This window comes from Rhea pennata, chromosome 17, assembly GCF_028389875.1.
Source record: "Rhea pennata isolate bPtePen1 chromosome 17, bPtePen1.pri, whole genome shotgun sequence".
Taxonomy (NCBI): Eukaryota; Metazoa; Chordata; class Aves; order Rheiformes; family Rheidae; genus Rhea; species Rhea pennata.
The window spans coordinates 11,017,548-11,045,192 of record NC_084679.1 but is presented as its reverse complement, the minus strand read 5'-3'; the positions used below and the strand labels follow the sequence as shown (position 1 = coordinate 11,045,192).

General features: G+C 52.1%; 3 protein-coding genes across 4 annotated transcripts; all 3 read right to left on the bottom strand.

Annotated features, from left to right (window-relative positions):
* Positions 1 to 872: 872 nt before the first annotated feature.
* LOC134148351 (D-dopachrome decarboxylase-like) lies at positions 873 to 3,525 on the bottom strand. Its single transcript, XM_062590329.1, has 3 exons — positions 3,366 to 3,525; positions 3,113 to 3,288; positions 873 to 2,039 (listed from the first exon to the last, which is right to left on the bottom strand). Exons 1-3 carry the CDS (start codon positions 3,471 to 3,473, stop codon positions 1,967 to 1,969), a joined length of 357 nt encoding a protein of 118 aa, XP_062446313.1. The 5' UTR covers positions 3,474 to 3,525; the 3' UTR covers positions 873 to 1,966.
* Positions 3,526 to 5,853: 2,328 nt separating this feature from the next.
* LOC134148284 (glutathione S-transferase theta-1) lies at positions 5,854 to 16,968 on the bottom strand. Of its 2 annotated transcripts, XM_062590231.1 has the most exons (6): positions 16,783 to 16,968; positions 16,581 to 16,637; positions 12,402 to 12,489; positions 10,650 to 10,800; positions 8,174 to 8,350; positions 5,854 to 7,106 (listed from the first exon to the last, which is right to left on the bottom strand). In XM_062590231.1, exons 1-6 carry the CDS (start codon positions 16,892 to 16,894, stop codon positions 6,906 to 6,908), a joined length of 786 nt encoding a protein of 261 aa, XP_062446215.1. In that variant the 5' UTR covers positions 16,895 to 16,968; the 3' UTR covers positions 5,854 to 6,905. The 2 variants fall into 2 exon arrangements, with proteins under 2 accessions (XP_062446215.1, XP_062446216.1); XM_062590232.1 differs by lacking the exon at positions 16,581 to 16,637.
* A 5,178-nt stretch (positions 16,969 to 22,146) lies between these two features.
* GSTT2B (glutathione S-transferase theta 2B) lies at positions 22,147 to 27,418 on the bottom strand. The gene is made up of 5 exons (XM_062590062.1): positions 27,238 to 27,418; positions 24,555 to 24,642; positions 24,001 to 24,148; positions 23,244 to 23,420; positions 22,147 to 22,388 (listed from the first exon to the last, which is right to left on the bottom strand). The coding sequence occupies exons 1-5, from the start codon at positions 27,347 to 27,349 to the stop codon at positions 22,182 to 22,184; spliced, it is 732 nt and encodes a 243-aa protein (XP_062446046.1). The 5' UTR covers positions 27,350 to 27,418; the 3' UTR covers positions 22,147 to 22,181.
* Between the last annotated feature and the right edge of the window lie 227 nt (positions 27,419 to 27,645).

Below are 27,645 nucleotides of genomic sequence, written 5' to 3'. Positions count from 1 at the left end.
TAACATGGGGAGCACCTGAGAGTGAAAGGAAGGAATAGGGCCCAGCAGTAGCCAGTAAGGCCCAAAAATGGACAGTTGAGGCACAGGGCACAGCAGGATTGTTCTAAATAAAACAAAGACTTTGGCAATAATTCCTGCTTGTTACTTCACTGAGCAGGATGGCCAAGAAATGAGCAGTTTGCAGACCAGAATTAAAGGTACATAATTTTCTACGTATCTTCTATTCAGCTCAAGTTGGTCAAACCCTTTTGCATCTCAGTGCCAAAACCAGGGCTCTCCACCCTCTTCCATGCAGCAAAGAGCAGTACTTTTGAGTTACATGTGTATCTCACACTCAGTTCACCTGTTTATTATCTTAGTTTAAAAAACTTTTAGTTGAAGAGACCTTCTGAGAAAATGCAGAGACTTGGCGAGCCATGATATCTGTCTCCAAGCTCTGAGAGCTGAGAAAAATAAAAACAATGTTGTAAATCAATGAAGTAACACTTATCAAAAAAGACTTTGACACGTTTTGTTGACCAGATGATATCTAGTCTTACTAGCTTGATACATAAATTTGTGTTTGGTATTGTATTTCTGATAAGATTTGGCACACTTGAAGATGTTTATGCTGCATAGGGAATAATCAATTTCAGACAGTAACTAGAAGGGATACTTTCAAATATCTTGACCTCAAGTCATAAACAAATAAAAAAACTGATCAGAATTACACACTCTTCAGCCTCGTGTTCCCATGGAGTTCTACATCCCAAAGGCATACTCTTAGTTCCTCTGAGCCTCTGTGTCTGGGACCAGACAAAGTCACAAATGCAAATAAAACTTCTAAGTATGTTTGAATTGTCTTAAAGCAGTGGAAGGCAGAAATAACATCATAAATGAAAGGTATTGTGTTTTTATTTTAATAAAATCTCATGTATATCCAATTATAAAGTGACAAAGCAAAAGGGTCCTAAAAATCAAACCACTTCTCTTCAGGGTGAGGTATACTACAATAGAAGTGGTAAGATACTACAATAGAAATGGTAAGGTGTTGGGTGAATAGGCACAGCACTGTCAGGGTAGTATGTTAGCTGTGCAAAACTAAATGTAGTTCCTGGGCACCTCCTGGTGCTGAGGACAGCAAGCTGAAAATGTCAGCCACAGAACACAGTCAGATGTTATACTTTGTCAACACCTCCTGTAACAGTGCGGTGAGAAAAAGTACTTTGAACCACTGCATAAACTCCCTCCACTACATACTGCCACCAGCACACAAACATTCAACCACAAAAATCTTGTCGACAAATAAAACTTTGTAGAAGCAGTCATGCAGGCTGGCAATGGTAAAGCACCGAGCACAGGATCTGACGGGATGGCTTAAATAAGCCATTGTATAAATGCATAGACTTCCCTCCCTCAATATAATCACCTCTTTCAGGAAAGGACTTTGGGGAACCTGAAAATAGAAGAATTTGAAGGAATACTCTCTGGTCTTCTTAGCCAGCCTGAGACCCTTTTGCTGGTTCAGAGAACCAGAGAGAAGGATTCTTCTCCCTTGCAAAGTGTGGAGAAATCTGGACAAACCTGAGTACTTCTGTGGTCCTCTAAAGCCAAATGTGTTATGGAATTAAATAAACTTTTCACTGCTACATGTGATGACAAGAGAACTTTGATGAGGCTTATGTAAGTATGGCCATCACCAGACTGCTAAAGGCAAAACCAGGGTCTTAGTCACAGGCAGCTGGAGAGCCTCTGGGCTACAAGACTGGCTTGAGACAAAGACTTTGAACTGTTTTAGTAAAATCTGTATGGCTGATTGCCCCACTCTTCAACTGTGTATGCACAGGAAGCAAAGCTAGAAGAGAATCACAGGGGTGAAGGTGCAAAATTACTCAGATAGCATCATAAGAAGAAACATGAGGATGGAGCTGGTCATCTCTGGGTTGTGTCTGTGCCAGAGCTTTGTCCCAATGGGCGGCTCGCAGAATCACAGGAAAGTCATGACAGTTCTGTTCTTGCCAATCTGCCAGGGCTCCAGTGGGTAAAAGCGGATGAGAATCCTTTTTGAGTATAACAGGAAAAACACAGTGGAAAGGAAAAATTATTATTTTACAATGTATTATCCCTACCCAGTTTGCAGCAAGCTAGAAATTCTGCACTAAGCTCTCAGCAGCTCCCACTCCAAGGTATTCATTTAGCAGAAGCAAATACAGGCTGTGTACAGGCAGGGTACAAACAGGTGCCAAACTTTGCCCACATAAACAGAAAAGCAGATTAAATTTGAACACTTTTTGTATGTGATACTTGTCCATTTCAGAAGCACCCAAGTGTCTCACAATCTGCTCACGCATTTATCCTGACAGCACCCAAAAGGCAGGGAAATGCTGTTATTCTTGTAGAAGGAATTCCCCTGGGAGAGAAGAGGGGCAGAGGAACACATGGCTTACCTTCAGGAACAACTTCGTTTCAGCATTCGGGAAAGCTACCCTATTGTGAAGCTCTACCCAACACCAGTTTGCTCTCGGTTTTGCACCAGTTATGCCAAATAGAATTACTTGTGTTTGGAGAACAGGAGTTCCCAGACTGTTCAGTGAGTGCAAACTACTCCACGTTTTTCCCTGTTCTGCTTCCTAACTTGGCTGTCCAGGATTCAGCATTCAAGAACACTTAATGTTTGCCATCTAGTCTTGGATCTACGTTAGGCCGTAATCTCCTGGAGAACCTGAGCACTTGCATCACCACCATTCTGAACATCTTCTGATAGTTTTTTTTGCTACATTCCATTTATTCACAGATCCTGAAGCTGGAACAAAGCACTGTTAGGTGACTTTAACCCACCACAAAGCTGTGCTGCTGAGAAGCAGCAGCGGTCTCCATCTCCTTGCCTGCGGCGGAGGCACTGGCACCCATCCCGCCCCTCGGAGAGCGGGGTGCAGGGATTTACACCACCAAAACCTACCCTGACCAAATATAAATACTTATTAATCTGGGGGGGGGGGCGGGTTGCTGCCCTGTTAATTGGGGCTCCGTGGGCTTGGCGCCAGCTCACACGAAGCAGCAGGACGGAGCAGCGGGGGCCGGGGGAGCTGCCCCCTCCTCGGGGGCCGGCGCCCCCCAGGCCGCTGGGACTCACCGCTCGGCGCCCAGGCCCAGCTCGGCCGCGAGGAAGTCGAAGAAGCGGGCGCTGTGGGCGCGGTTCTGCTCCGCCGAGCCCAGCACGCCGACGGAGGAGACGAGGAGCTGGGCGCAGGGCTCCGCCGAGCCCGCCAGCACCATGGGCAGCCCGGCCCGCACCGTCACCGTCACCCGCTGCGGGGGCAGAAGCTCGGTCAGCGCCGCCGCCGCCCCCCGCCGGGCCGCCCCGCCGGGCCGCCCCCGGCACCCACCTCCTCGGGCTTGCCCAGGATGGCGGCGGCGGCGCTGCACAGCTTCGTGGCCAGCCCCGGCGGCAGCTGGCCGGCCGCCAGGCTCGTCTCCAGCTCCAGGAACGGCATGGCTCCGCCGCCCGCGCCGTGCCGTGCCGTGCTGTGCCACGCCGCGCCGCACCGCCCCCTCCGGGACGGCCCGGCCCCGCTCGGGCCGCCCCCGCGCCGCGCCGCGCCGCCCCTCGCGGCTCGCCCGCCGCCGCCGTCGGGGAGCGGCGGTGCGAGGCCGAGTTTTGCTTCTCCTTCTGCTGAGCGCGGGCTGCGGGGGCCGGAGCCGCGTGTCGCCGGCGGCGGGGCGAGAGGAGCCCGGCCGCACGGGCCGCGCGGCGCGGGAGCGGCCCGAGCCGGGGCATCGGCGGACGCTGGGGCCGGGCCCCCGGCGGGCAGGCGGCGCGGCTTGCCGTCCTGCGCCGCGCCGGGCCCCGCGAGCTTCCGAGCGCGGGGCTCTGTGCTGCCGAGGTGGCCCTGGCAGGCGGGCGCGAGGGCAGGCCACGCTGCAGGGCCGGGGTTTCTCTGGAGCTGAGCTACGGTCGGGTCGGGGCGGGGGGGGGTTGCTCGTTTACTCTAAAAGGCTACGAGCAAGCTAGATGAAAAATCATCCTGTTTAAGGCAAAGTGCTGTTGTGAAAAGTGTCTCTGTGCAGCGCGACTTTTTGGTCGTCAACATTTGTGCCTGGCTCCGAGTCAAGTATGCTAAGTTAGCAAGGAAAGCATGGGCACTTTCTAGCTTCCCGCCAGCACATTCATCCCGAGACAGCAATAAAGACGCAGCGGACAGAGGGAACCTTTTTCATACACGCAGTTCTAGTGAAAACTGTGGAGTTGCTCTTTTGTTTCACTGGGAGAATTGTTTGGCCTAGGAGCCTTCGCTGCTGCTATCAAGGACATTACTAGCGCAACGAGCAGTTGTACGAACCCGCCAGCAATAAGGCTGGAAACAGATTTCTAGGAGAGAGTTTCTGAAGCAAGAAGCGCCAGCTGGACGGAGGATGGCCAGCACGACGGCTTGGCAGGGATGATGGCTCGAGCCGAGCTGCCTCCCGGCTGTCGGAGATGGATGCAGAGCGGCTGCAGATAGAGCAAGAGGCTCTATCGACGCGCTACAGACATGGCATCTACTTTCCCTCTCCAGAAACTAGTGTGAATTTAGAGAGGTTCTCAGGATTAGCTCATTTGCCAACATTGCTCTGTCCTCCCTGTCTCAGTAAGATGCCATTTAGGATCTGTTTTTCTGTTTCTCATTCCTTCAAATATTATACTTCCCATTCCAATTAAACTCCAAGACCAAAAAAATCCCAAGTGACAAGCACATGGCATATCAGAAGGCCTCTAAGGGGAAAAGAGGCAAAAAAGATTGAAGTATCACATGTCAGCAGTTACCACAGGATGTAGGGCTAAGTCGCAAACATTTTTAATAACATGTTTTGTCCTTCGCTCTTTAGAGTCCACCATGGGAACGGCCTCAGGGTACACCTCAGCGTCCTAGAGGGCTTTTGTTAAGCCAAGGACATTTGTTTTATTGCTTCTGCCTTGGAGTAGGGCATTAAAATCCTTGTAGGGGGATGCACAACCAACCAAGACAGAAGACGGCATAACTGCAGCAACTGAATTAGTCTCCGTCTGTCCAGGCCGTGGGAAAATCATGGTAGATCCTCACTTGCAGACATCTCTCCTTGGCATTAGCCGTTGAGCAATTTCACTCTGAAAATTCTTATACAACCAACCACTTGCCATTAAATTTTAACCCAATTGTACACAACACGTTTGTGAATAAAAACATCAATAATAATGTTATTCAGCTAATGCTCGAGAAGGAAGAGGCGGAAGGAGGGGAATAAACAACATATGCCCCTTTCCAATATTTTGTTCATGACAAAAGAAAGCCTTCCGTCAGGTCTTCTGCCCTTTTAAAGAACATAATCACAAAATTAATTTTTCTGCTAATGAATTATAAAATGAATTCTCTTTCTAGACAGGGAATTTAAAGATCTTCCTAAGTTCTGGACTAAATCAAGAGTTTCTAAAACCTACATCTTAGTGAAAAACACAATCAGGTTGTCTAGAATTTAACAATAGAAACTTGGTTAGCCAAGATATGTTAGTACTGGAAGGAAAAGATGCTATTTAATTACTGAGAGAAGGAGTTTCTGAATTATTACTCATTTTATCTTAATTTCTCACAGGAAGAGTTTTAGGGTAAAGACTTCAGGATAAGGTTCAAGAACAACAACTATTTATGAATGGAAGCGTGCAGAAAAATACATTCCACCAGTTTTTGCATCCTTTGTCATTTGCAAGTCTCAACTGAAGAAACCAAAAATCACTGGATTCCCTCAGTTTTACCTCATTAATTATGCTGCAGTACAAAAGAGGTTTGTATTTGAGCTACAGCTAATCAGAAAATAAGCTCAGCCAGGGAAGAAAAAAAAAAAAGCCAAAAAGCCCCAAAACAAGTCTCTGCCTTTTTATTGTGATGCACACGTTACTCAATGCCACAAAATCTATTACTTCAGCTGCACCGGGTGACTGACTTGGTGAACTTCCATCCAGAACAGCCTGTCTGGATTTCTTCCTCCTCTGTGTTTTCTAGGAGGAATGTGGATTGCTATTATACTATTACAGAAAAGAAACACTCCGATAGCTGTCATACTCTCTTTCAAGAAATCATTGCCAATGTAATCTCTCAGCGTATTCCCTATATTATGCCGACAGAGTATTTTAGGTAGGCAGTTGCTCGAGGGCTGTGGCCACTCAGCCTTTTGTATTTGCTTTGGTCTTTACTACACAAATCTCCAAGAATCGCCCCGGCCATATGTCTACTGGTAGCCGAAGCGCCAATGAAAGCCAGGCTTTCAAAAGTGGAAAGTCCTGATTAAACTGGCTAATTACAGAGGAAAGATTCACAGTTGTAGATGAGTGCGAAGAGGCTTTCCACAGGAGCCCGAAGGCAAACGGAAGCGTGGAATGTACACGGACAGCCAAGCAAGATGTCCTGGCAGTAAGAACGTTTCCAGAGAAAAATTCAATGTCTTTTTTTCACTTCTCTGACTGACCGTAGTTTTGCTCTGGAATTACCTGGGCACGGACAGCTGCTGGGAAGGTGAGGATCAGGCACACGTTGCAGTGCTTGCTGCTTGCGAAGAATTTCAAGCAGCAAATGTTACGAAGCCCAGGAAAGCAGTGATCCTCATCCGCTACGGTTCTCTCCTGCTGCCAGTTTGCAGGCCGGCTCAGATTTTGTCAAGAAATAGCATTCATGTCTCCACCAACTCCGAGAATACTGACACTCTAAGATAAAACCCAGAGGCCCCCAGTCTTTTGTATAAATTTAATGTTTCAGGTCTCAAAAATTCCCCATTTTCTACCCCTAAAGATGCAGGAAAGGGTAGGGCAGGTTCTTCAATTTCTGTAAAAGAACTAGAGAACTCTTTCCAGTTACACATAAAACTGGAGATCAGGGAAATTAAAAAAAGGGCAGGAAAAAATGGTAACATAGGTTAATTCATTTCAACATCTTCATCAACATAGGTGCCAGGTGCTCTTTGAGCTGTGGATCGATCTGAATGTTACTCAGTTCTTTGATATTCAGGATCATCTCATGGGCTTGGAAGAAAAGCTCTTTCCCCACAGCTTCTTCCACCCGCCGGCGCCACTCCATCAGCCTAGGTCTGTCCTCAAAGACGTCACAGCCGACTCCGACAGGCTGCAGAAAGGGGGACAGAGCAGCAGTGAGACACTGGGCAGTCAACTCTTTGCCAAGACAGCAAGCACCAAGAACGTACCTGCAGGTACAGGCCAGGGGAGAAAGTGAGGAGGAGCTCCTGGAGGAGCCCTAAGAAGGAGGATCTCCTCTAGCCCAGGGTGTCCATCTGGCAGTGCAGGACACAGAAGCTAGCCTGTATTTTATAGGCAATTTTATCGGCCCAGTCCATTCCTGAGTACAGGAGAAGCTATTATGGGGTAGCAGAGATGACTATCGCTTATTGTGAGCAGTTTTCAGATATAGCATCAAAGCCGTGGTGGGCTAGCAGTTCCTGGGACATTTGCAAAATCCACAGTGAGGAATGCTAGATTGGACAGCAAAAGCACAGCACAAAAGCTAATCATTTAGTTGAACTGACGTCTTAGTTGGCATAATCTAGTCCTCTTTTACCTTCTGCTGTGCCACTCTCCAAAACATGATGCTGTGGAGAAGCAGAACTGCAATTTTTGAGTCTCTGGAATACAGAATTATGAGCAGGAAGCACTTCCGAATTGCAAGATCCAAGCCTTGATGGCCTAGGAGAGCAAACTCTGTTTGTAACAGCCTCAATTTGATTACATCTAGCTGAGATTCACTTTTGCATCTTCCAGACATGGCATGGGCAAGTACCATCTGAAGAAGAATATTCTTGTATGATAAAAAAAGGTTCTTGTATCTTTTTGTTATTTCACCAGACCTGTCTCCTATCACTTCTCACTTTCTTTATATATTGCCTCCTTCTGCAGAGGCTAAAAATAAAGTCATGATAGTCATGATAAGGGATGAAGTGAAGAAATATTGTCAGAGTACAGAAACAGAAGAGATCGGTTGAAGCTAGCTTTTTTTTTTTTTTTTTTTAATCATTTTCTGACCTACTCCCATATTCTCCTGGTGATCTTAGGGCAGTCCTGCTGAGATATGCCCTCACTGCCCTCTCCAGAGAAGTGTACCCACACGCTGCCCCCCTCCCTGCCTGGCAGCACGTCTTCCCTAGGGCTGAGATCTGCTTACCGCTCTCCAGCACTCACCTGCATGAGCTCCACAATGGCCACGAGGTCTGCAAGAGAAATCTCGCTGCCGATGATGAAAGCTTTATCCTGCAGAAATCTCTCCTCAAGTTGCTTCAGCGAAGTGGACAGTCCATCCATAACCTCCTGAAGCTTCTCCGCGGGCAGCGGCTGCCCGGTGAAGAGAGGAATCAGTACCTGAGGAGAGAACGGACTTGGAGTGCCATCAGCCACCTCCTCGTGGATCTAGCGGGAGTCTTTTAAGTTACAGCCCATGAGCTACTCGTGATTGCCAGTGTCACCACCCTGCAGCAAAGCCACCGCAGGGGATGAGGTTAGAGCTTCGCAGGCTGCAGTTCCAGGTAAAGTGGTCTGTGGGCAGAGAGCACACAAGCAGTCCCGCGTGGCGGATCTGCAGCGACAGTAACGTCCAGCTAACGGGCAGCAACGCACAGAAAGACACCGAGGCCTCAGCTGCCACTCTGCGCCCGGCCTCGCCGTTTCCCGCTCCACCTTGTTGCGGTACCAAAGAAAGGCCCGGCAGCCCTGGAGAAGGCAGATCTCCACCGCAGTCACCACTGCTCTGCCCTCCCTCTCAACAGCCTGCCAGCCGCCCTGGCTGCGGGCTCAGCAGCCCACCGCTACCCACTGCAGCTGTGGGCTTAACTGGTGCTAGAGGCAGGCAGGCACCAACACGGCGAGGAGGGCATGGCAGCGAGCGCGGGAGGCACCGCAGCGCACCAGGACTGGGTGGGCAGGCAGGGAAAGCATTTGCCCTGTGCAAGAGCAGCCAGCGAGGCTGAGAGCGGGTACGGGCTCTTCTTCCACGAGCCTTTCTGCGGCCTCCCGAGCAGCTGGGTGGCAATCTTGCCTTAACCCACTGCAAATGTTCCCAGAGCAATCATGTGAGTGCGGTCCTCGTCTCCGAGGGCTTTGCTGGCACTGCACGCATTAGCCTTTCAGCGAGATTTGTCACCGTGCATCTTCAGGCCAGGATCTCTGAAGGGCGTTGTATCCGCAAGTCAGCTGCAAATCTCAAATTAAAAACTTATGGGTTTAGATGCTTATTGTTCCAGCAATGATTCACAAAGATATATGCACTATTGGAGCCCTCAGTGTTTCACAGCTATGCTGCCTCCACCTACCACAGCTTCTAAAGAAATATGGTTTATTCAGAGAAGCAGAATTAGAGATATAAATTTCCACTGATGAGAGTGGAGCAAATTTGTCATTATTGCTAGTACATTCAGCAATTCATATTGTGATTGCTTAATCCAAACCAAGATGTTTGCCAAATACAAAGTCTATTTCATCAGAAAATTCATGGCCGGTTCTCTTCCAAAGCGGTTCCAGTTATGAATTATGGGATCTCTGGGCATAGTGGTCTGAAATGCTATCTTCTTCCTTTCCTCTCTCTTGGGGCTGTTGGGGTTTTTGTCTTTTTCGATGTCTAGCTAAGTGGCTTTATGCATTTTCCTGCTTCCAGTGATTCTGAGGATCTTTTTTGTAGCTAGATCATCTAATCAGCAGCAGAAATGAGCTGGATTTGTTTGTTTGGAAGCACTGAGTGTCAGCCTGCAGAGACTAGAAGAAACTGCTTTTTGTATGAATCTGACTCATATTTGTATTGCTTCTCTGTGCTCTCTAGCTAAAAATTCAAATATCAACACATCAGGAAGGTGAATGAGCCCTGATGTTTTGTTAAGCACAAACAAGGGCAAACCTAACACAGGAATGGTGAAGTTCTTACCTGTTTACTGGCAACCCTTATTTTGTCTGATAGTCTGTATCACAGCTGTACTTGCAGGGCTATATTTGCACCTGGGTTTCTCTGCGCACATTTACATTAACTTTCAGAGAAGTTGGCTGCAGATAGGTGTCCAGCAGAATCATCCGGTAATAAGTGGCTTTCTGCCTTAGGGTGACACTGTTAATTCTATCTAGATATAAATTGATCTGCCCACACTGAATAAAGAAATTCTGTCATTCTCTCTGTACCCCGATCCTATCTATCCCGGAGCCTGTTTTAAAGGAGTGTGTATGTGTGCTGGTAGCGGAAGGCTCTTCTAGGTCTCCACCCTGATGGGGCTTCAGGGAGTTGGTGTATGAAGAATGCAAGCTTTCAGCTTCCAGCAGCAAAGCAAGCACTCACCAAGGCAGCAAAACCTCTGTACTTGTGTTGCATGCTCTGCACAGCCGTGTAACGAGGGGGAGGCAACACTCCAGTCTGTTATAGATTTGTCCACAAACCCAGGCAATGAAAATGTTTTGGGCTTTGAGACTTTATCACACCAACTTTAAGGAAAAGAATAAAAATGACCAAAGCTGCTTTTGCCAATCCCAGTGTTGAGCGGTGAAGAACAGCTCCTCTCAGCTAGCCATGGCCGAAGTTTGTTATTTCAGTGTGACAAATTCTCTGTATTGAACCTATCCAAATGCTCGGTATTCTGCCAGGAAAATATCACCTTGCTCACATTTTAGTACTCAGTCTCCTTACCTTGATCCACATGGTCTTAGGAGCATTAGCCCGGATGTTAGCATGATGCCATGAGAGGTATTCGTCCACCTGGGCCCGTTTTTGTATGTCCGATGGGTACCAGTGGTCGGGAGTGTTGTACTTTCGGCTCAGGTACAGGAGGATAGCAGTGCTGCTCGGACAGTAATCAGAGACAGGAGAGGGTCAGGGCGCTGCGGTGCAGAGTGCTTTCCCCTGGGCTCCCTCTCCTGCCCCGAAGGAACTCGAGGCTTCCACTAACCAGCATTCAGGTTAGGATTTGAGATGGAGTCCGGGGTCATACAGAGGCATTTAATTCCTGTTGGCACTAACTTCCCTTAACCACTCTGAAAACTTGAACCTGCTGGAAAATCATACTTTTGTTATATGGTGCATGGTACTGCTGGACAGTGACTAGACACAGAGTAAACAAACAATAAATCTCCATAATCATCTATCAGCAACGTTAACCATATCGGTCCCCAGCTGCTCTGAGCCATCTCTCTGAGACCCAGTGATGTTTATGTGCTTGTGTGCGAAATGAAACTACCTAACAAGATACGTTGCCCTCTGATCACATCTAGGTCTTTCTAGCCCGCAGCTTCCACTGAAGCCAGTGGGAGCCCCGGCAGGGAGAGCCCGCGGATTGTTTTTTGGCTTGGTATGTCCATATGTTGGTATCATCACTAACTGGCATGAGAAACCAGATGGAAAAAAATCTTAGTTATCTGCAATGTGTAGGCTGCTGCTACAAAGAGATGCCACAGAAAACCCTGTGTGGGCACAAGGATAGAAAATTCAGGCCCTCCTATTACAATAACTCAATTATTGCAGTCTTAAGATACTATTAGCCAGCTAGATCATAGATCTCCATGGTAATTTTAGAATGTAAAACATACATTTTGTCTCTGCAGGGGTTCATCTGGCCTTTATGACTGACTCTCATAAACAGAAGTGGTTCCATCTCTCTCCTAGTGTAAAAGGGATTTGATAAGCTTTAAACATTTCCCTGCAGTGTTTATAATCTAGTTTTTGAGATAATTGCATCCAAGAGAAGCTCAAGAAGTTAAACCAGCTGATCAGTTTAGGTTGTGAAAGATAATTCAAAGAAAATGGAAACAGAGCAAATGAGATTACAAATCAGGTTATACTATTACAAATACTCAATGTGTTATAAGGTATGAAATTTCATGCAGATTTTTTCAGTCTTTGCAGTGTTATGTGGAAGGCAAAGTGATCTGAAATAAAATAATATCAGTGCAATTATATATATATATATATATATATGTAAATATATATATATATGTCAGGAGCTAGGTGTGAGTTCACAGTGTATTACCCACTTCAGATCAAGAAATAAGGTATGTGATGGAGTAAATAAGCATTTGTAACATCATCTTAGGCAGAAAGGACCTGCTTCTCCATAAACAGACTATAATGGCTAGTTGATCCTGCATAATTACAGAAGTTCCTGCCAAGGGAGGATCTTTCTAACAACATCTCCCAGCGTGGATCACGTCTATCGGAACCATGCACAGCTTTCACTGTATAACCATAACCTTGCAAGTCAATGTACTTTCATCTCCTTTTTTTCAGGAACACAGATACTGAAATGCCAAAGTAGATCATTAACCTGCCCAGGTCCTAAAAGCTCGTGGCCAATCCTGTGATCTTTAGTCGTTCAGAGGGAACCACATCTCCTGAACGCTGCACAGGATTACTGGCCGCCTGGGGGGCTGAGGACCGGGTTCTCACCATTCTGCTAGGGTGAAGTCTCCGTCCTTCAGGGCTGGCACTTTCTTCAGGAGGCTGACTTTGGCAGCCCCTTCGCTGTTCGATGACCCTAACGGCAAGAACAGACAAGGCAGAGGTTAGAAGAGTATCTGCCAGTGAATGATCAGCGAAACAGCTGCCTCCAACTGGACAATCAGCGAACTGTGTTAGGTTTTTCCCATACGGTCATATTCCATAATTAAAAGGTTATAAAACTGAAAAGGCAGTATAAAGCCACCTACAGACACTGCAGTCTGCTCGGGCCTGTCACTGGCATGTAGCCGTTCCCAGTACTATATAGGAATTCAGTTGCTCTGGTACCAGCCACACGTATAAAACCTACCGAAGAATCACTCACAAAGAGGCAGTAAGATACAGCGGTGAATACGCTGGCACTGGAAATGTTATTGCAGACAACCAGAAAGAGCTGGCCTGACTTGAGAAGGCTGTGTCCTACAGCCACAGAGATCACAGCGGGGAAAGAGGAAAGTTAGGATAAAGATAACTGAGCAGCTGAAAAATATTTGATACTTGCAAAGGAGACAGGGTCTCGAAGGGTTGAGCTGCATGCGGAGCCTCCTAATAGGGCACACAGTTGCTGCTCCCAGTCATGTTCCCACAGGCGACAACAAAACAAATGGTTTTTCCTCCAGCTTCACGAAGCCCCATCTAGCTAGGATGAAGTCATGACGCAAGGTAGCTTGAAAGCTTTGGGCCCACAGAGATCATTGCAATGGGTCAATAATCAAAGGCAGCCTGGCTGCCTTACAGACACATGGAATAAAATCTTTTTCTTGTTTGTTTGTCTCCAAAGAGCAGAGAGATTTGAGTATTTACACAGAGAGCAAATGCTGTCTGCAGAGCTGGTCCCACAGCAGACACTCAGCTAAGGACGTTTCCAGAGTTCTTGCTGGGATGGGAAAAACATAAATATCAGCAATATAACAGTAGGCCCATAAAACAATTCATTGCTACCATAGTAGAAAATTAGCTAGGGGCAGGGAAACTCATGCACCTCTAGCCCATGTCACCGCTGGCTCTAGGTCAGCGTGTCAACCTACCTCGGCCAGGAAAACGCAAGGGGAAGAAGCCACCCCATAAAAGAGTTTAAACTCCGCAGTCACTGGAGTTTGGAGACATTAACAGCGGGATATCTAATCGTGTTTTCGCCCCCCCACGAAGGCACTGAACTTGCAAATCAGCGATTCCGTGCCCGGGACCTGCACGCGAGTGCAGGGACACACACGAAAGAAAAGGTCGATTTGCTTTGTTTGTTTGAAGTGCTCTCTCTAAGGACACATCACCTTCCAGGGTGCAAACCTGATCGAATCAGCACGATCAGCAGAAAATCTTATACAAAAATGCCTTTTGCTCAGGGATTAAGTGCCATTAGCTAAGAAACAAGGATCTATATCCCGAAGAACTGCTTGCCGCCATTCAGGAGGCAGCAGCAGTGTCTGCATCACTGGACAGAAGCACAGCAGGAATTAGTCTCAGAGAAATAAAAACAGGTTTTGCACTATGAAGTTTATTTACAGTTGGCTGTGGAAGGGGTGGGAGAAAGGAAGATTGCTGCATTAAAAGTTAGAGAAAACAGCAAAGTGCCTGACTCCTTTCCCAATAATCTAATTAATGAGACAAACCAAGCCGAGCAAACATACCCGCATCCCCGTTCCCAGCTGCCTGGCCCCTGCCTCGCCTCTTCTTTGAGAGGTGCTTTTTGAAACTCTGGGTGGGACTAGGTTCGGGGGAGTCGAAGGTTCCTAGGCATCGTCTGCCCGAGGGGATTCGAAGCGCTGCTGGGAGACGGCTCCGGCTACCGGGGGTGCTGGCGCTCCGCGACTTCGCTGGGAAGGAGCCCCAGGCGCGCTGTCAGGAGGAGAGGCAGGAGGAAAGGGCTTCTTGGGAGTAAGAGCCAGACAGAAACCACGAGAGAAAGTGCACGTCTATCCCAGCGGATGGGATATTTGCCTGGGAACGACGGGGCGTTCTGGTTTCTGCTCTGCTGGGCATGTTCTCCTCAAAGCAAACAGCTTTGGGGAGCAGGGACGAGAAGGCACATCTGCCTCGTCCCAGGGAAGCACCCCAGCTCCCGTTCACCCTCGTGCCTCCTTTCCGGCCCTCTCTCCTAACCGCCCGCGCTGCCTGGATCCACCGAGCCTCTCCGCACAGACACCGACTGCTCCCACCACTCTCGCCGAGACCCTCACCCCGGCAGGGGGACGCACACCCCTGCAGCCCCCGGCTCGCTGCACACCCGAACTCAAACCGCCGGAGAAGCTTACACCTGGCATTCCCCCAGGGTGGGGCTGAGAGCCAAGTACGGCACGGTGCTGAGAACTGCCAGTTTGCTCCTTAGGAGTCTTAATCCAGCTCCTTTTAACATCCCTAAGTTCCCCGATGTTAAACAAGCCAGGAGCTCTGCAGAGTTCAGGTGGACTTTCAAAAAAACGCAGCAGAAAGCTGCAAGGCAAAGATGCTTCTAAGCAGTAAGAGCTCAATCCGCAGAGCGAGGCATCGGTGGCCCGCGCGTATCCCCGAGGCAGCAAGCGGCCGAGACGCGATCCTAGCGAGCAGCGGGCGAGGGCAGCTGGAATCAGGTTTCAGCCAGCTTTTGTAGTGAACAGTCCCGGCAGGAACGCTTAACGCGCTCGCCTTACTGTACCGACGTGTCCCTCCAGCAGGTCGGTGGCCGCTGCGAGGGCTGCCGGCACCGCAGCCACGGGGCGGCATCCTGCTTGCTTTGGCTCACACAGTGTTTTTACATAGGGACACAAGAGGCCTGTGCAGAGACCACTACTGATCTGTAAACTGATAAAAGTCTTGGTATGAACACTACCTTCAAATTGCTTCAGCAGAACTGATTCTTTATTATATTAAAACAGAGACCAAGATTTGCATTTGCGGTTTAGCAGAGTTTAAGACCATGCCTCTCTTCCAGCAGGCTCAGCTAGCTTTTATGGACAGAGCTACTTAAGAAGTGGCCAATCTTTTCCACTCCCGGGATGCTGAGTGACTTGCAGTGCTGTTTAACGTCAGTTGGACCTGGCAGGATTAGTTCTTCACGTCGCGCATGGATGTGCACACGCACTGTGCGCACTGCTGGGCTTTGAGGAACAGCTTTCGTGGGCAGAGCGCACACTGCCCGGGGCAGGTCACGCAGCGAGCGAGAGCAGTTCATAAGGGGGAGGAAGGTAGGGTAAGGAATAGTGTAAGGAAGGAGATTCACTGGTGAGTAGAAATAAGTGGACAAGTTTTTGCAAAAGAAGTAAAAAAAAAAAAGTCCATTTGCCTGTCATGTCCCTGCCTAACCATCCCCTCAGCCAAGGATTTCTAGATGCAATTCTTTGTCTTAGGCAAAGAAATAACAAACAATTTCTCAGGAAAATGCAATACATAAATGGGCAAGTCATCTTTACAGCGGGACAAGTCTGAACAGCTGAATGTTTCTGCTGAACGTCCACCATTCCCAGAGCTCTCCTCGCCTGTCACTGTGACTAATTTGCTAGAAATGGCTGGAAGAACATTCCTTGGGGATCCACAAAAATAGCTGCAGCACAGCTACGAGACAGCTCCGGGAATAAGCGCTCCATGGTCAAACCACTGTACCGAGGCCCCTGCACAGGGCAGCTAGTCAAGACCGTTCGGGTTACCGGAGGAGCGAGCCCTCCTCTCTCGGTGGGCCAAGCACAGCTGCCGGGCTGGCAGCAGGCTCGGCTCCGGCGTGCGCCTCTGACCTTCCCCGACGTGCCGCCGGAGCACGGCTGGTCCGCGCCGAGCTCTGCCCCTCGGCGCGCCGCTCACCCCGGAGTCACCGCCCGCTCCCTCGAGCTCCGGCGATCTGCTAGCGTCCGCTTCAAGCGTCTTCTCCTCCCGCCGAGACCGAGGCCCCCCCAGCGTGCACTCACCCCTCCTAAGCTGCAAGCGGGGCTTGCGACTTCCACTGACCTAGGCAGGGCTAAGCCGCACTGGCCCGCAGGAAAATGCCCCGCTGAGTGGGCAATTTCTGGGGAAGCGGCAACTGAAGACGCGAGGGTGAGGAGGGAGCAAGCGAGACGCAACGCGCAGGCAGCTCCCCGCGCGGCCCCGCCGCGGCCCCGCGCAGCCCCGCGCAGCCCCGGGCGCTGCGCCGGCGGCCGCGGAGCGGGGCGGGGGCCTTACCTGTGCGCGGCTGCTCGGCGCCGCTCGCCCCGGCCGGCCTCCTCCCCAGCACCGAGTCTGCCAAGAGCCAAGAGAGGCGCCCTGAGCGCGGGGCCCGCCCGGGGCGCGGGGCCCCGCGGGGCGGCGCGGCGCGGCTCGGCTCGGCGCGGCGCGGCCCGGCCCGGCGGCGGCTCGGCGCGGCGGGCGGCCGGGCTCGGCCCACCTTTGAAGAGCTCCACGTGCTTGAACTCGAAGGGGATGTTGTTGCTCCGGGCGAAGATGTAGATGGAGCGGCAGGGCTGCGAGAGCAGGTCCAGGTACAGCTCCAGCCCCATGCTGCTGCCGCCCGCGCGGAGCCAGCGCGGAGCCAGCGCGGCTCTGCCGCCGGAGCCGCCCCGCGGGCGGGCGGGCAGCGCCCTCCCCCCGGCCGCGCTCCGCCGGGGCGGGGAGCCGCTCGGGGCCGCCCGGCGCCGGCAGCCCCGCGGCAGCGCCCGCCGCTGCCCGCTCCCCCCGCGGGCACCGCCGGGCCGGGCCTGGCCTTGCTTCTCCTCCGGAGCGGAGGCCCGAGCCCCCCCCCCCCCCGGCTCGGAGCTCCCCCAGCACAGACCCCTCCCCCCAGCTCGGAGCCCCCCCCCCAGCACGGACCCCCTCCCGGCACGGAGCCCCCCCCCCCAGCTCGGAGTCCCCGTCCCATCCCCCCCCTTCCCCCCCCCCCCCCCCCGGCACAAGGCTGCGCAGGAGGCTCCACCAAGGCAGCTGCGGGGGCTCTGCCGAGGCCGTTGTGTTGTTCCCACAAAATCTAGCAGCCCTGGTCGCAGGGGGAAAGAAAGGGGGGGAAAGGCTGCCGGCAGCCCTTGGCCTGCAGGTCTGCTTCAGGGTCCGCAGGTCACGCGCGAGTCGTGGTAAACGAACGCGCGAGAGCGCTTGGTGCTGCTGCGGGACCGGGAGGCCGGCGCAGCGCGGGGCCTGGGGGCACCTCGCACCCCAGCCCCGGCCCCCGCTCTCGCGTTCGCAGCGTGGCCCGGCACGACGGGGGCCCCGAGCCGGTGTTCACCTCGCGCTGCCAGCTCATTTCGGAAGGGGATCCTGCAGCAACCCGCTGCCTGCCCCGCGCTGCAAGGTGATGCCCTGGGAAACGGCAGGGAGGCGGCAAGGAGTTCCCGGAGGATGTCGCCGCCACGTATCTGCAGCTGAACGACTTTCTTTCCTCTCTGTCATTTGTCATTTAAGATTTCCACGCAAGCAGATAGGAGCGGAAGAAGTTTAGAGTGAATTCAAGGCCTTGCAGGGAGCTGCCAGCGTTGCGCGGCTGCGCCGTGCTGTGGGCCGCTAGGTGCGGCGACGTGGTGACTCCCAAGGGCAGAGCAGCGAACGCTCGGAGCAAAATCACCCCCAGAGCAACCCCCGCAGCTCAGGCGACACCTCCTCGTCAGCGCCGCGCCGGAGGGCATCACGCACAAACCCTCCGAAGGGGCCGCCGGAACCTCAGAAGGAGGGAACCGGAGGCTCCGTCGCCCCTCTGTTTGCGTTAGGGGTCGTTACGAAGGGCGGTGAGGTGGTTTGGAGCTGAGCGTCGGAGCTTGTTAACTGGATAAATTACAAACTGGAGCAGTCTCAGCTGCTTCCTTTTATGCCATTTTGCCAAGACTTTTGCTTTGAGAATTTCTTAGGAATGGGGATTACTCTAAGACCGGTCAGTCCAAGAGAGTCCCTGGAGCAAGCTGTGCCAGGACGTTACGTACCGAGTCCCCTGCACCAGGCACCTTTTCTCAGAGCCAGTGTCCAGCTTTCAAGCTGCACAATCAGATTTCTGCAGTTTCTTTGCCTGGACGGGGAGAGGGGCTCTGCGCACGTCCCCTTCCCCGGGGCGGTTTGCCCTCTCCCTGCCCGGCGTGCAGCACCGGCACGCCGGGCAGCAGAGGCTCGCAGGTGCTTGCCATCACTGCACGGGAATCTTGAATGCTAAGGGAGTGGGGGAGAGGAACGCGAACCTGACTCTGCGCGGGTCATACAGTCAGAAAAGCCTTTGTACTTTAAAACGATCGCGTGTCCCCAGTCCTGAGATACCACTGCGAGAGGTTCGTTGACCTCAGTGGTGGATAGCAAGATTAGCAGTGTAATTCCACTTTGCTCCTTCATTTATGGTTCCGTTGATCCATTAGCCCTATCTGGACCTTCGTGTACGCTCCCTGGAAAAGTTCCTTCTTTAGGGTTTTCTCCGCTTTGCTGACTGCACTGCTCAGTCCACATGGCCAAAGGAATATTTATATGTAGTCATGTTGCAGTGTTTACTTGCATCAGTCCTGGCTCTAGGCTAGTGCGGCCAGCCCAGCATTTTCATTTGTTTCCATCGCCCCAAAGGAAGTTTTTTCTGTCCATACTGACAAGATTCATTATCAGCTTCTTGTAGGAAATGTAGAAAAATGCAGTAAGTTTTACATTTTGTTGCTTAATCATTTAATCTCAGAACATGTATCTGTTTTTAAGCATTTCTCCCATGTTGTGTATCCCAGCTTCAGTTTATGCTAGAAATCACAGGCTCTTACCCTTTGTGTTTCCAAATAGCCCCTGGCAAGCCTTGAGGAACTGAATCAGGACAGCAGTTAAACTGTCACCTGGAGCTTAAACCTCCTCCGTGCTCAGCTGAAAGGGGCTAGATGCTGCACAGCCGTTGTGGCAAAGCTCTTGCACAACCAGCTGGCTTTTGGCAGGTGGAGACGGGCCGCTCCTGGGGCTCGCGGCCCAGGACCCGGCACCAGCCAAGCTCATGTGACACAGGTGAGCAAAATGGGGGAGCCGGAAGGACAGAAGGCGGCAAAGTACAAGGACGAGTTTGCCGTGATTTTAGGGCACAAAAGCAGCAAGGCAGATTTCTCTCTCGTATAACTCTTGCCATCCAAGGAGTTACTGGGGGAGGTGGTTTGTCCTGCAGGTTTAGAAGGGCCCAAAGTGCCAGTGGTCCCTGCGCACGGCTTCAGGGAGAGGGTGAACCTAGCATCCAGGTGGGCTTTAAAACAGACAGAAAAGACTTTGGTGGTGGTGGTGGGAGTGACAAAGAAATCTTCCTTTCCCCATGACCACGCTGTGAAATCCTGGCCGTCATCCCTGCTGTACTGGGACTTCTGTGGGAGACCAGCAGCAGCTGACCTGCCTATTTCTCTCTCATTTGTGACCCCAGCTACACGGGAGCACAAGATGGGGGCTCTAAACGTCGTCCCAACACCCTTGTGGAGGTGTCCTTGCAAGAGCAAACGCAGGGTGACCTGTACGGAACCGGTGCCTTACTCAAACAAGCAGAGAATTGGCTTGAGACTCCCTTATGTGGAGCTCTTGAGCTGCAAACATCATAGACAAAAAAAGAAACAACAACAACAACCCAAACCTCAACCTTAATTTGCCTTGGCTCACGCACAGCAGCCCTGCCGCGAGATTCTGCCAGGGAGGTGCGTACCAAGAAAGGCCCCCGTCCCAACCCCGGTTCCAGGTCTCTCTGTCGAGATGACTGCTCTGTAGATTTGGCTCCTGGTTACGGATAGTCTCTTTGCTCTGTTTCTACTTGAACAGAAGCAATGCGAGGAATTTACCGTGCTGGCAGCGAGAGGTTTGCCCTTTGCAGAAGAGGGAGACGGTGGAGGTGAGGAATGTGGAAGGTGGGCAAAAACGTAGCGTTAACAGGAGAGCCTGCGGCGAGCTCAGGCCGCTTTGGGGAGGTAGCGAAGGGGACCTGTTTTAGCCTGGTGGCGCGCGCAAGCCTGGCTGGGTGGATGTGGCGAGCTGCAGTTTATAGAGGAAAGGAAGTGGTTGGCAGTAACGTGTAAACGGGCCCTTTCCTTCAGGCTTAACGCTGCCAGCGAACTGCTGCAGCGGGGAGAGGCCAGTGCAGCCGCCAGTGCAGCCGCCGCAGGGGTTACCGGGCGGGCAGCAGCTCCGCAGGCGGGCGAGGGGAGGGCGGCGGGCACCGCGCTCGCCGACGGGAGCGCGCAAGGCTCTCTTCGACGGGCCTACCCGATAAAAACCAGGTGAGAAGACAGATGGCCTTTGCCTGCGTCAGCGCAGCAACTGCAAGAGTTTTGGGGCAGCCTTGCTTTTCCACTGCTGACACGTAGGATTTCCTGCAGGTCGGAAGAACGGAAGGGAGAAGGGGCTCGCTCGGCCTGGGGGCACCCGCGCTACACGGTGCCCTTTGGCACCAGCAGGCAGGTTTACTCCGGAGAGGGGCTGGCGCGTTCCCCTGACCAGCCCGTCCTGCCCAAGGGACGTGCCAGAGCAGTTTGAGCAGCTACTTTCACCTTTTTTAAGTGCTCCAGTAACCTGACTCTTCACGACCAGTATGAAGATGACGGCCGTCTGACACCCACTGCAGCCATCTCTGTGGATGGTGAAACCATCCTGCGGACCACAGCGCAAAGGGGCTTCCAGTGCAACCGGAAAAAAACAACCGGGAACCCTCCTCCTCCCTCTTGCCTGGCACTGGAACGCTGCAGGGACAGGAAGGGGACAAAAGGACACGGACAAGAGGGTTATGAAAGGTGCTGCACAGGCCCGTATCATCAGTCAACACCACTTCCTTCCAAATCCTGTTGACACGCTGCGGACCTAGGAATCTTCGGCGTTAGACAGGCTCCTCGCACAGCTGCAACACGCGGCAGCTGTAACCATTAACTTTAGTAGAGACTCAGCCGTGACAAAAGAGTGGTAGAACATTAACTGTATTTAAGGCAACAGTCAGTTCATCTACCGTGCAGTCCAGTTACCCCAGGGCTGGCCAGCCCGGCTCCTCCTGCCACTGCCGCAGCAGTTCGGCAAAGAAGAGCGCCTCGCTTAAACGCCTTCCACCGAGGTCCCAAAGCTCCAAGAGGGGCCAGAGCACCAATATTTATTGAGGATGGGGAAGCACAGAAGTTTCAGCTAAGAAAGCGCCTTTTCTCTGCTGTGTAGGCTATTCTTTGCAGATCATGGCCTGAGTCTACGGTTGCTTGAGGACCTTTATTCGTGGGGCTAACCACATCCTTCCCAGCAGCTAGGAGACCACACTTGATTACCCGTGCAGTCTCCCTTTGCTCCAACAGCAAACTCTAGTGGCCAGGTGCTCTAATACATTCCTGGGCAGGGTCCCCCATTCAAGAGCCAATTTTTGACTCTTTACTGCAAGAGCAAAAAACTTTCTAGTGGGCCTGTTGCAGTGCAAAAGCCATTGTCTATCCCCCTTCTTCATTCGGGTTCAGAAGGATCTGCTCTGTCCTACTTTCAGGAAACCTTTGCCCCTTCTTTGTTGCTGAGACCTGGAAAACTCAAAACAGGGACAAAAAAAGCAGGGGGGGGCACTTCTGACCAGCTCCAGTACCCTCCTCATGGGCTGAATTACTTTGGTCCTCAAGCAGATCCACTTCTGCTGGAGCAAAAAAAAGCCTACAGAGCTGCAGTCAACAGACCTGCAGTGGACAAGAGAGGAAGCAAGTACCTGTGGTCTTTGGTTAAGATGTAGTTTTCTTTCCTTCTAAGTTGCAGAAAGGCTGTGATAGAAGTGCATTTTGCAGAATGGTGGTTTTATATGATTTTAGAAGAAATGCTGAAATATGACAGAAAGCACAAAATAACCTATTTTACTTAGAGCGTAACCGTCTAATTCTGGCCAGCCTGCTTCAGGAGGTTCTGCTTGAAATGCTCCATCAGTTCAGGTGCAATTTTATCAGTGGTCAAAGTCTTGGCTTTCAAAATCCCCTCATGCGCTTCCTGGAAGAGCTTCTTCCCCACTGCTTCTTCCACCCGACTGCGCCACTCTGCTAATTTTGGCCTCTCCTCAAAGAGGTCGTAGCCAGCGCCTACAGGCTGCAAAGAGAGAGCAACAGGCCCTGAGAGCAAGGTTTCCACACCAACAGTCAGACAAACCCTCTGCAAGATGGAATGAGAATGAAGCATGGACACGTTCCTGGTTCAAGCCAGGAGAGCGTCATCACGTTAGGCAGAGTTCGTCTCTGGCTTTTAGCCGGTAGGAAGAGGAAGCAAGTGCTGTCATCCTCAGCAGCTGCCGTCCCCTGGGACTCGCAGCAAAGGAGTACTCCTGTGGCTAAGCCGCGGAGCGTCCTAATGCGGAACACAGAGGTCCGCGCGCACCAATCCGTCTCTTCCAAACGTCTGTACGTCCAGTAGTTCATTCTATGAAACCGATCATGGGGGAGCTTGAGGTAATCAAATAGGTTTATTCCCACCTAAAATACGAGAGGACTCTATTCCTAGACAGCCACGGCACTGCATCAGTGCTTCAGTCCGGGAATGGGACCCTACTCTGCCACTCAAATGACAAAGTGGTTAAACGAGGACCGTATATCAGCACCCTTGGACACATGCAGAGTTGAGGTTCCCTCCCAAATTCCTGCTCTAAGGGAGAGTGCTGTTCTCCCAGCCTCTCCTTCCCCTCCCCTTACTTAGTTTGTCATTTATCTTTTTTTCTAGAAGAAATGCCCAAACCAGCAATTCTGTCCGTAATTCTGTAAAAAGAAATGTCTCATCAGAGTAGAAGTTCCCTGGCAAACAAACTCAGTTATGGTCAGAGTCAAAAAGGAACAAGCTTAAACTCCAATAAACTGCAGAGGGAAAGATTTGTCATTTAGGAAGCGGCAGTGCTGCAGCTACCCCTCGGCCAGGCCTGCGCCCGCCCCAGCTCGCGCTGGGGTCAGTGCTCACCTGCATGAGCTCCACCAGTGCTACAAGGTCTGCCAGGGAGACCTCACTGCCTGCGATGAAGGGCTTGTCCTGCAAGAACTTCTCCTCAAACTGCTTCAGAACAACATTCAGCTCTTCAGTAACTCCTTCCAGTTTCTCTGGAGGAATGGGCTGGCCCGTAACAAGAGGCAGCAGCACCTACCAGGGAGAGAAAAAAAAATACAGCTTTTTATCTGTTTCACTCCAAACCTAGTTCAGCTCTCCTACTGCCTTCTTCTAAGGATCCCTCACTAGCCATGCATGAGAATAACTGGTGCCACTAATCTTCTTTGAGAGGTTAACGTTGATGTCAGTCATGATACCCTCTGTGTCCTCTTCTCCTCCCTTGAAAGTCTGGAATTTCAATCGACAGAGTCTCCTGTCAAGGCAAACACGCATCACCTCCAAGAAGCTGCATTTCGTTTCTCGTGGGAGCTGCTTTCTTCCCACGCAGAAGGCAGAGCGAGCAGTGTCAGCTGCTCACTGCCCACCCAGGCCAAAGCGCTCTCTGGACTGCATCTGCGAGGGACGACAACAACCCCCGGGGTCTCAGGGCCGTTTCAGTTAGGCAGAGAACTGGCTTTGCTGATCAGCAGAGTCATTTCTAGGCCCAGTGTTGTTCCTTTCCGTCAGCTGCCTTGCTGATTCACTTAGAAAGGTCCTGCAAACAGGAGACTTCTTCTTGGGCCATAGAACTCACAGCTGTTAGCGCTTAGTTTTTGGTGTGAAAGAGTCTTACCTTAGTTAAGAACAGCTTGCTCCCCTTCCCACGGATGTTGACATGCTGCCATGACAGGTACTCATCAACCTTGGCTCGTTTTTGCAGGTCAGATGGGTACCAGTGATCAGGTGTCTTGAATTTCCGGGTCAGGTAGAGGATTGCAATGCTACCCAAGAGCAGGAGACCAGTTAGCTGATGAGGTTGAAGCACTTTGTCCTTTCTCCGTCCACCCAAATCTGGCATTGCTGGACCAGCAGCAGCACAAACACCCGATCCAGCTCAGGCTGCACAACTGTCCACTAGTTACAGCGCACGAGTTTGTGCTGCCCTGACTGCTGAAACTCTGCCCACGTGCAAGCTAGCTCCAAGCAGCAGCTCGCAGAGTTTTCATGGCCAATGCTGCTTGAATTGCTTATAAGCTTCTCTTGTAACATGAAACACAGAGATTGAAAAAGAGGCAAAAAACTAACTCGGTGGGAGTCCCGGTAAGGATACGCAACAGTACCCTGGCAGACTCCAAGCATGAGGATAAAAAATACCTCAACAAGGGGCCGAGCTTATTTGAGCCTCACCTCTCCGCCAAGGTAAAAGAACCGTCGCGTAGCGCTGGCACTTTCATCAGGACGTTCACCTTCTGGAAATCCTCCGTCCTGTGCTGCCCTGAGGAGGGAAACGAGGCAGCGCTGCTCAGCACCCGTCCGGAAACGCTCCAGGAGCCGGCGACACGCAAGCTCCCCGCTTTGATTGCACGAACACCGTCCTGTTCAAATTCAGAGGCGATCAAAGGGTGCCCCGGGGCGAGAGCTGGGTTTGCCCGGGGGTGGCAAACTTTCCTTGCTTGCTGCCTGCGCTCGCAAAGGTCAGACTGGGCTGAGGCTCCGTTCGTTCGTACCAACCATGCTTGTCGGCTCGGGGCCGTAACAGCACCGAGCTTGTGCTGGGAGGAACCTGTCAGGGCACTTGTACAAGGCACTGCACGAACCTAGAGTGAGCGCCAAGCTCCTTGGAGGCGTGATATTGATATCCAAACAAGGTGGGTTAACCACAAGGACAGTAAGAAAACAAGAGATTTTTTTTTTTTTTGGTGGGAAATAAGGCAATTTATATTCAATTTTCTTTTTAGTCCCTACATGAACATAGAATTCAATGATTCCATAGTGGGTAGGTTAGTACAAACCTAAGAATCTAGCTCTACGTGCAAGTTTTGCATGTACACACTGTATATTGGAGCAGATACGGATCTGAACTTGCTTTCAAGCTAGCTTTTAGGCCCCCAAACCCTGGGAGGCGGAGAGCCAGCTGGAGAGGAGAAGGCGTTCGAAGCCTCAGCGTGCTCCAGTATCTCTGAGCTCAGCCTCACGACCCCGATTCGCGTGAGCAGCTGGTGCTGGCCTTCCCCAGCCGCTGCCTTCGGGGACGCTCTGCCTCGGGCTTCCCGACGACACCCAGCCCTGGGCCGGGCCGTGCTACATGAGTCACCCGGGAATCTTTATGTAGAGGAAAGACTCTAGAACTGGGGTTTTTTGCAAGTACTTGGCAAACCTGATCTGTAACTACTCCCTTTGACATTTGACTCACAACCCACCCTCCTCGTCCTCCTCCTCCCAAACAGGCGCTGCCATTTCCTCGTGCAGCTTGCAGGGCTCCCAGCCCTCGGGTGTCTCCGGAGGCCGTGCGCTTTCTGTCCCCCCTCATCCTTTCTGCTGCACTTCCTTGAGGACTACGCTGCTGGGGACCCAAGAGCGCGGTGACACGTACTAGTGCAGCAAGGCCACCCGCGCCATTGTGCCCAAGGGCCCGGTAAGCGCCAGTCTGAGGGTGCGTGTGCGCCTGTCTGTCTGTCTGTCTGTCTAGCTCCCAGGCACCAGGAGGTGTACACACAGTGCAGGCCTAGGTGCACCGTTAGCACCCTGTGAGCCAAATTACTTGTCTTAAATCCACCGACCAAATCGTGGTGCGCTGGTAAAAGCAAGCGCCGCCGCTGCTGTGCTGCTGTGGAGCATAAAGCGCTGGGAACTGTGATCGAATTCACTTCCCTTTCATCTGCTCTCCGCGACTCATCTCATTTTCCCCTTCTCTTTGAGGCTCCCCTTGTTTGCCTACCCACCTCTCCTGCACGTTACCAGTCTCATCATTGCAACTGTTTCCTGGAAAAGAAGGGAGAGGACCCTAAGAGGGCTTACCCCTAACTCGCTCTCCCGGTGCAATACACCTGATAGCAAACGTTTATTCCTACCAAAACATAGGTCAGTAAGAGGAAAACCAATAATGTGCAATCAATGAACAGCTCAGGCACCAAGATGAACACCCAGAGCCTAAACCACAACACATCCGAGGTTTTTAAGTAGCAAGCTGGAGCCTCTTTTTTTCTTCTATCAGTTTGAGCCCCAGAAGCCTTCTCATCTTTCACTGTTTTAAGCTTTAGTTGTTCAGGTGTTTCTAAGTCCCCTGCATTATCTTAATGCAAAATCCTGCAGAGCCCTGGAACGGTCAGAGAGTAGTTTTTACCACCTTTAGTTGCAAATAAAGGAGATGGGGATTTTTAACAAGGGCGTCCTTTAGGTGGGAACACAGGATACCTCTCAGGCAGACCCCTACCCGTTGGCGGTTGGCTTTGCAACAAACCGAAACGCTTTCCCCTTCCCGCTCTCGCAGCTTTCAGGTTCCCGGCTGCTGCGCCGTCGCGCTCTGCTGCCTTCGCCTTCTCTGGACCCCGTCAAACGGCTTCGCCACGAGCCGCTCGACCTGCTCAGGGGGTCAGCAGGTGGCCCACGGTCCGGCCCTACGCGGGTGGCCGTCAGTGAGCTCTGCTCCCCCGTATCGGCTGCCTGCTGCTTGCTAGAGCACGGCGTTTCCCCAGCAGGCTGAATTCAAGAGCCCTCACATCTTGGTTGTCTTCTCACATACGTGAACTTGCCAGCTCTTATTTCTTTAGAAAATCGGGTCGTGTTGCTGTGGTGACACCAGGCAGCCCCCAGCTGCAGGAGGGACACTCCACCCTCCTGCTCCACCAGCACTCTTTGGAGTTTCTGAGTAACCCCGTCCCACCCCGTCCCGCTGCGGCGAGCGCTGCCAGGCCGGTATCTACGGCCTTTCCTGGCGGCCGGGAGAGCCCCGGGTGCCGCTGCGGGCTGGGCGCATCCCCCGGCCAGCGCCCCGCCGAGCCGGCACCGGCACCGGCACCGGGAGCGGGCCGGCACCGGGGGCGGCTGCGCAGCGCCCTGCCCGCCCCGGGGGCGGCTCGGCCCCACTCACCCTTCATCAGCTCCACGTGCTTGAACTCGAAGGGGATGTTGTTGCACTTGGCGAAGATGTAGAGCGCCCGGCAGGGCTGCGAGAGCAGGTCGAGGTAGAGCTCCAGCCCCATGTTGCTGCTGCTGCTGCTGCCGCTGCTGCTGCTGCTGCCGCCGCCCGCTCCGGCCGTGCCGTGCTGTGCCGTGCCGCGCCGGGAGCGGGGCGGGCAGCGGGGCGGCCCCGGCGAGGCCGCGGAAGTCCCTGTCCCCGCCCCGCGTTTTAACCCCGGAGCAGACAGGCCCCAAGGCAGCTGATGTTCAGGCCCTGAACACGTTCTCCAGGTTGCGCCAGGGAGTTTCAAAGGACTCGGGTGAAGGTGCAGTTTTCCAGGGCAAACTCTAACCCGGCTCCAGCTGGAGCCCCTAATTG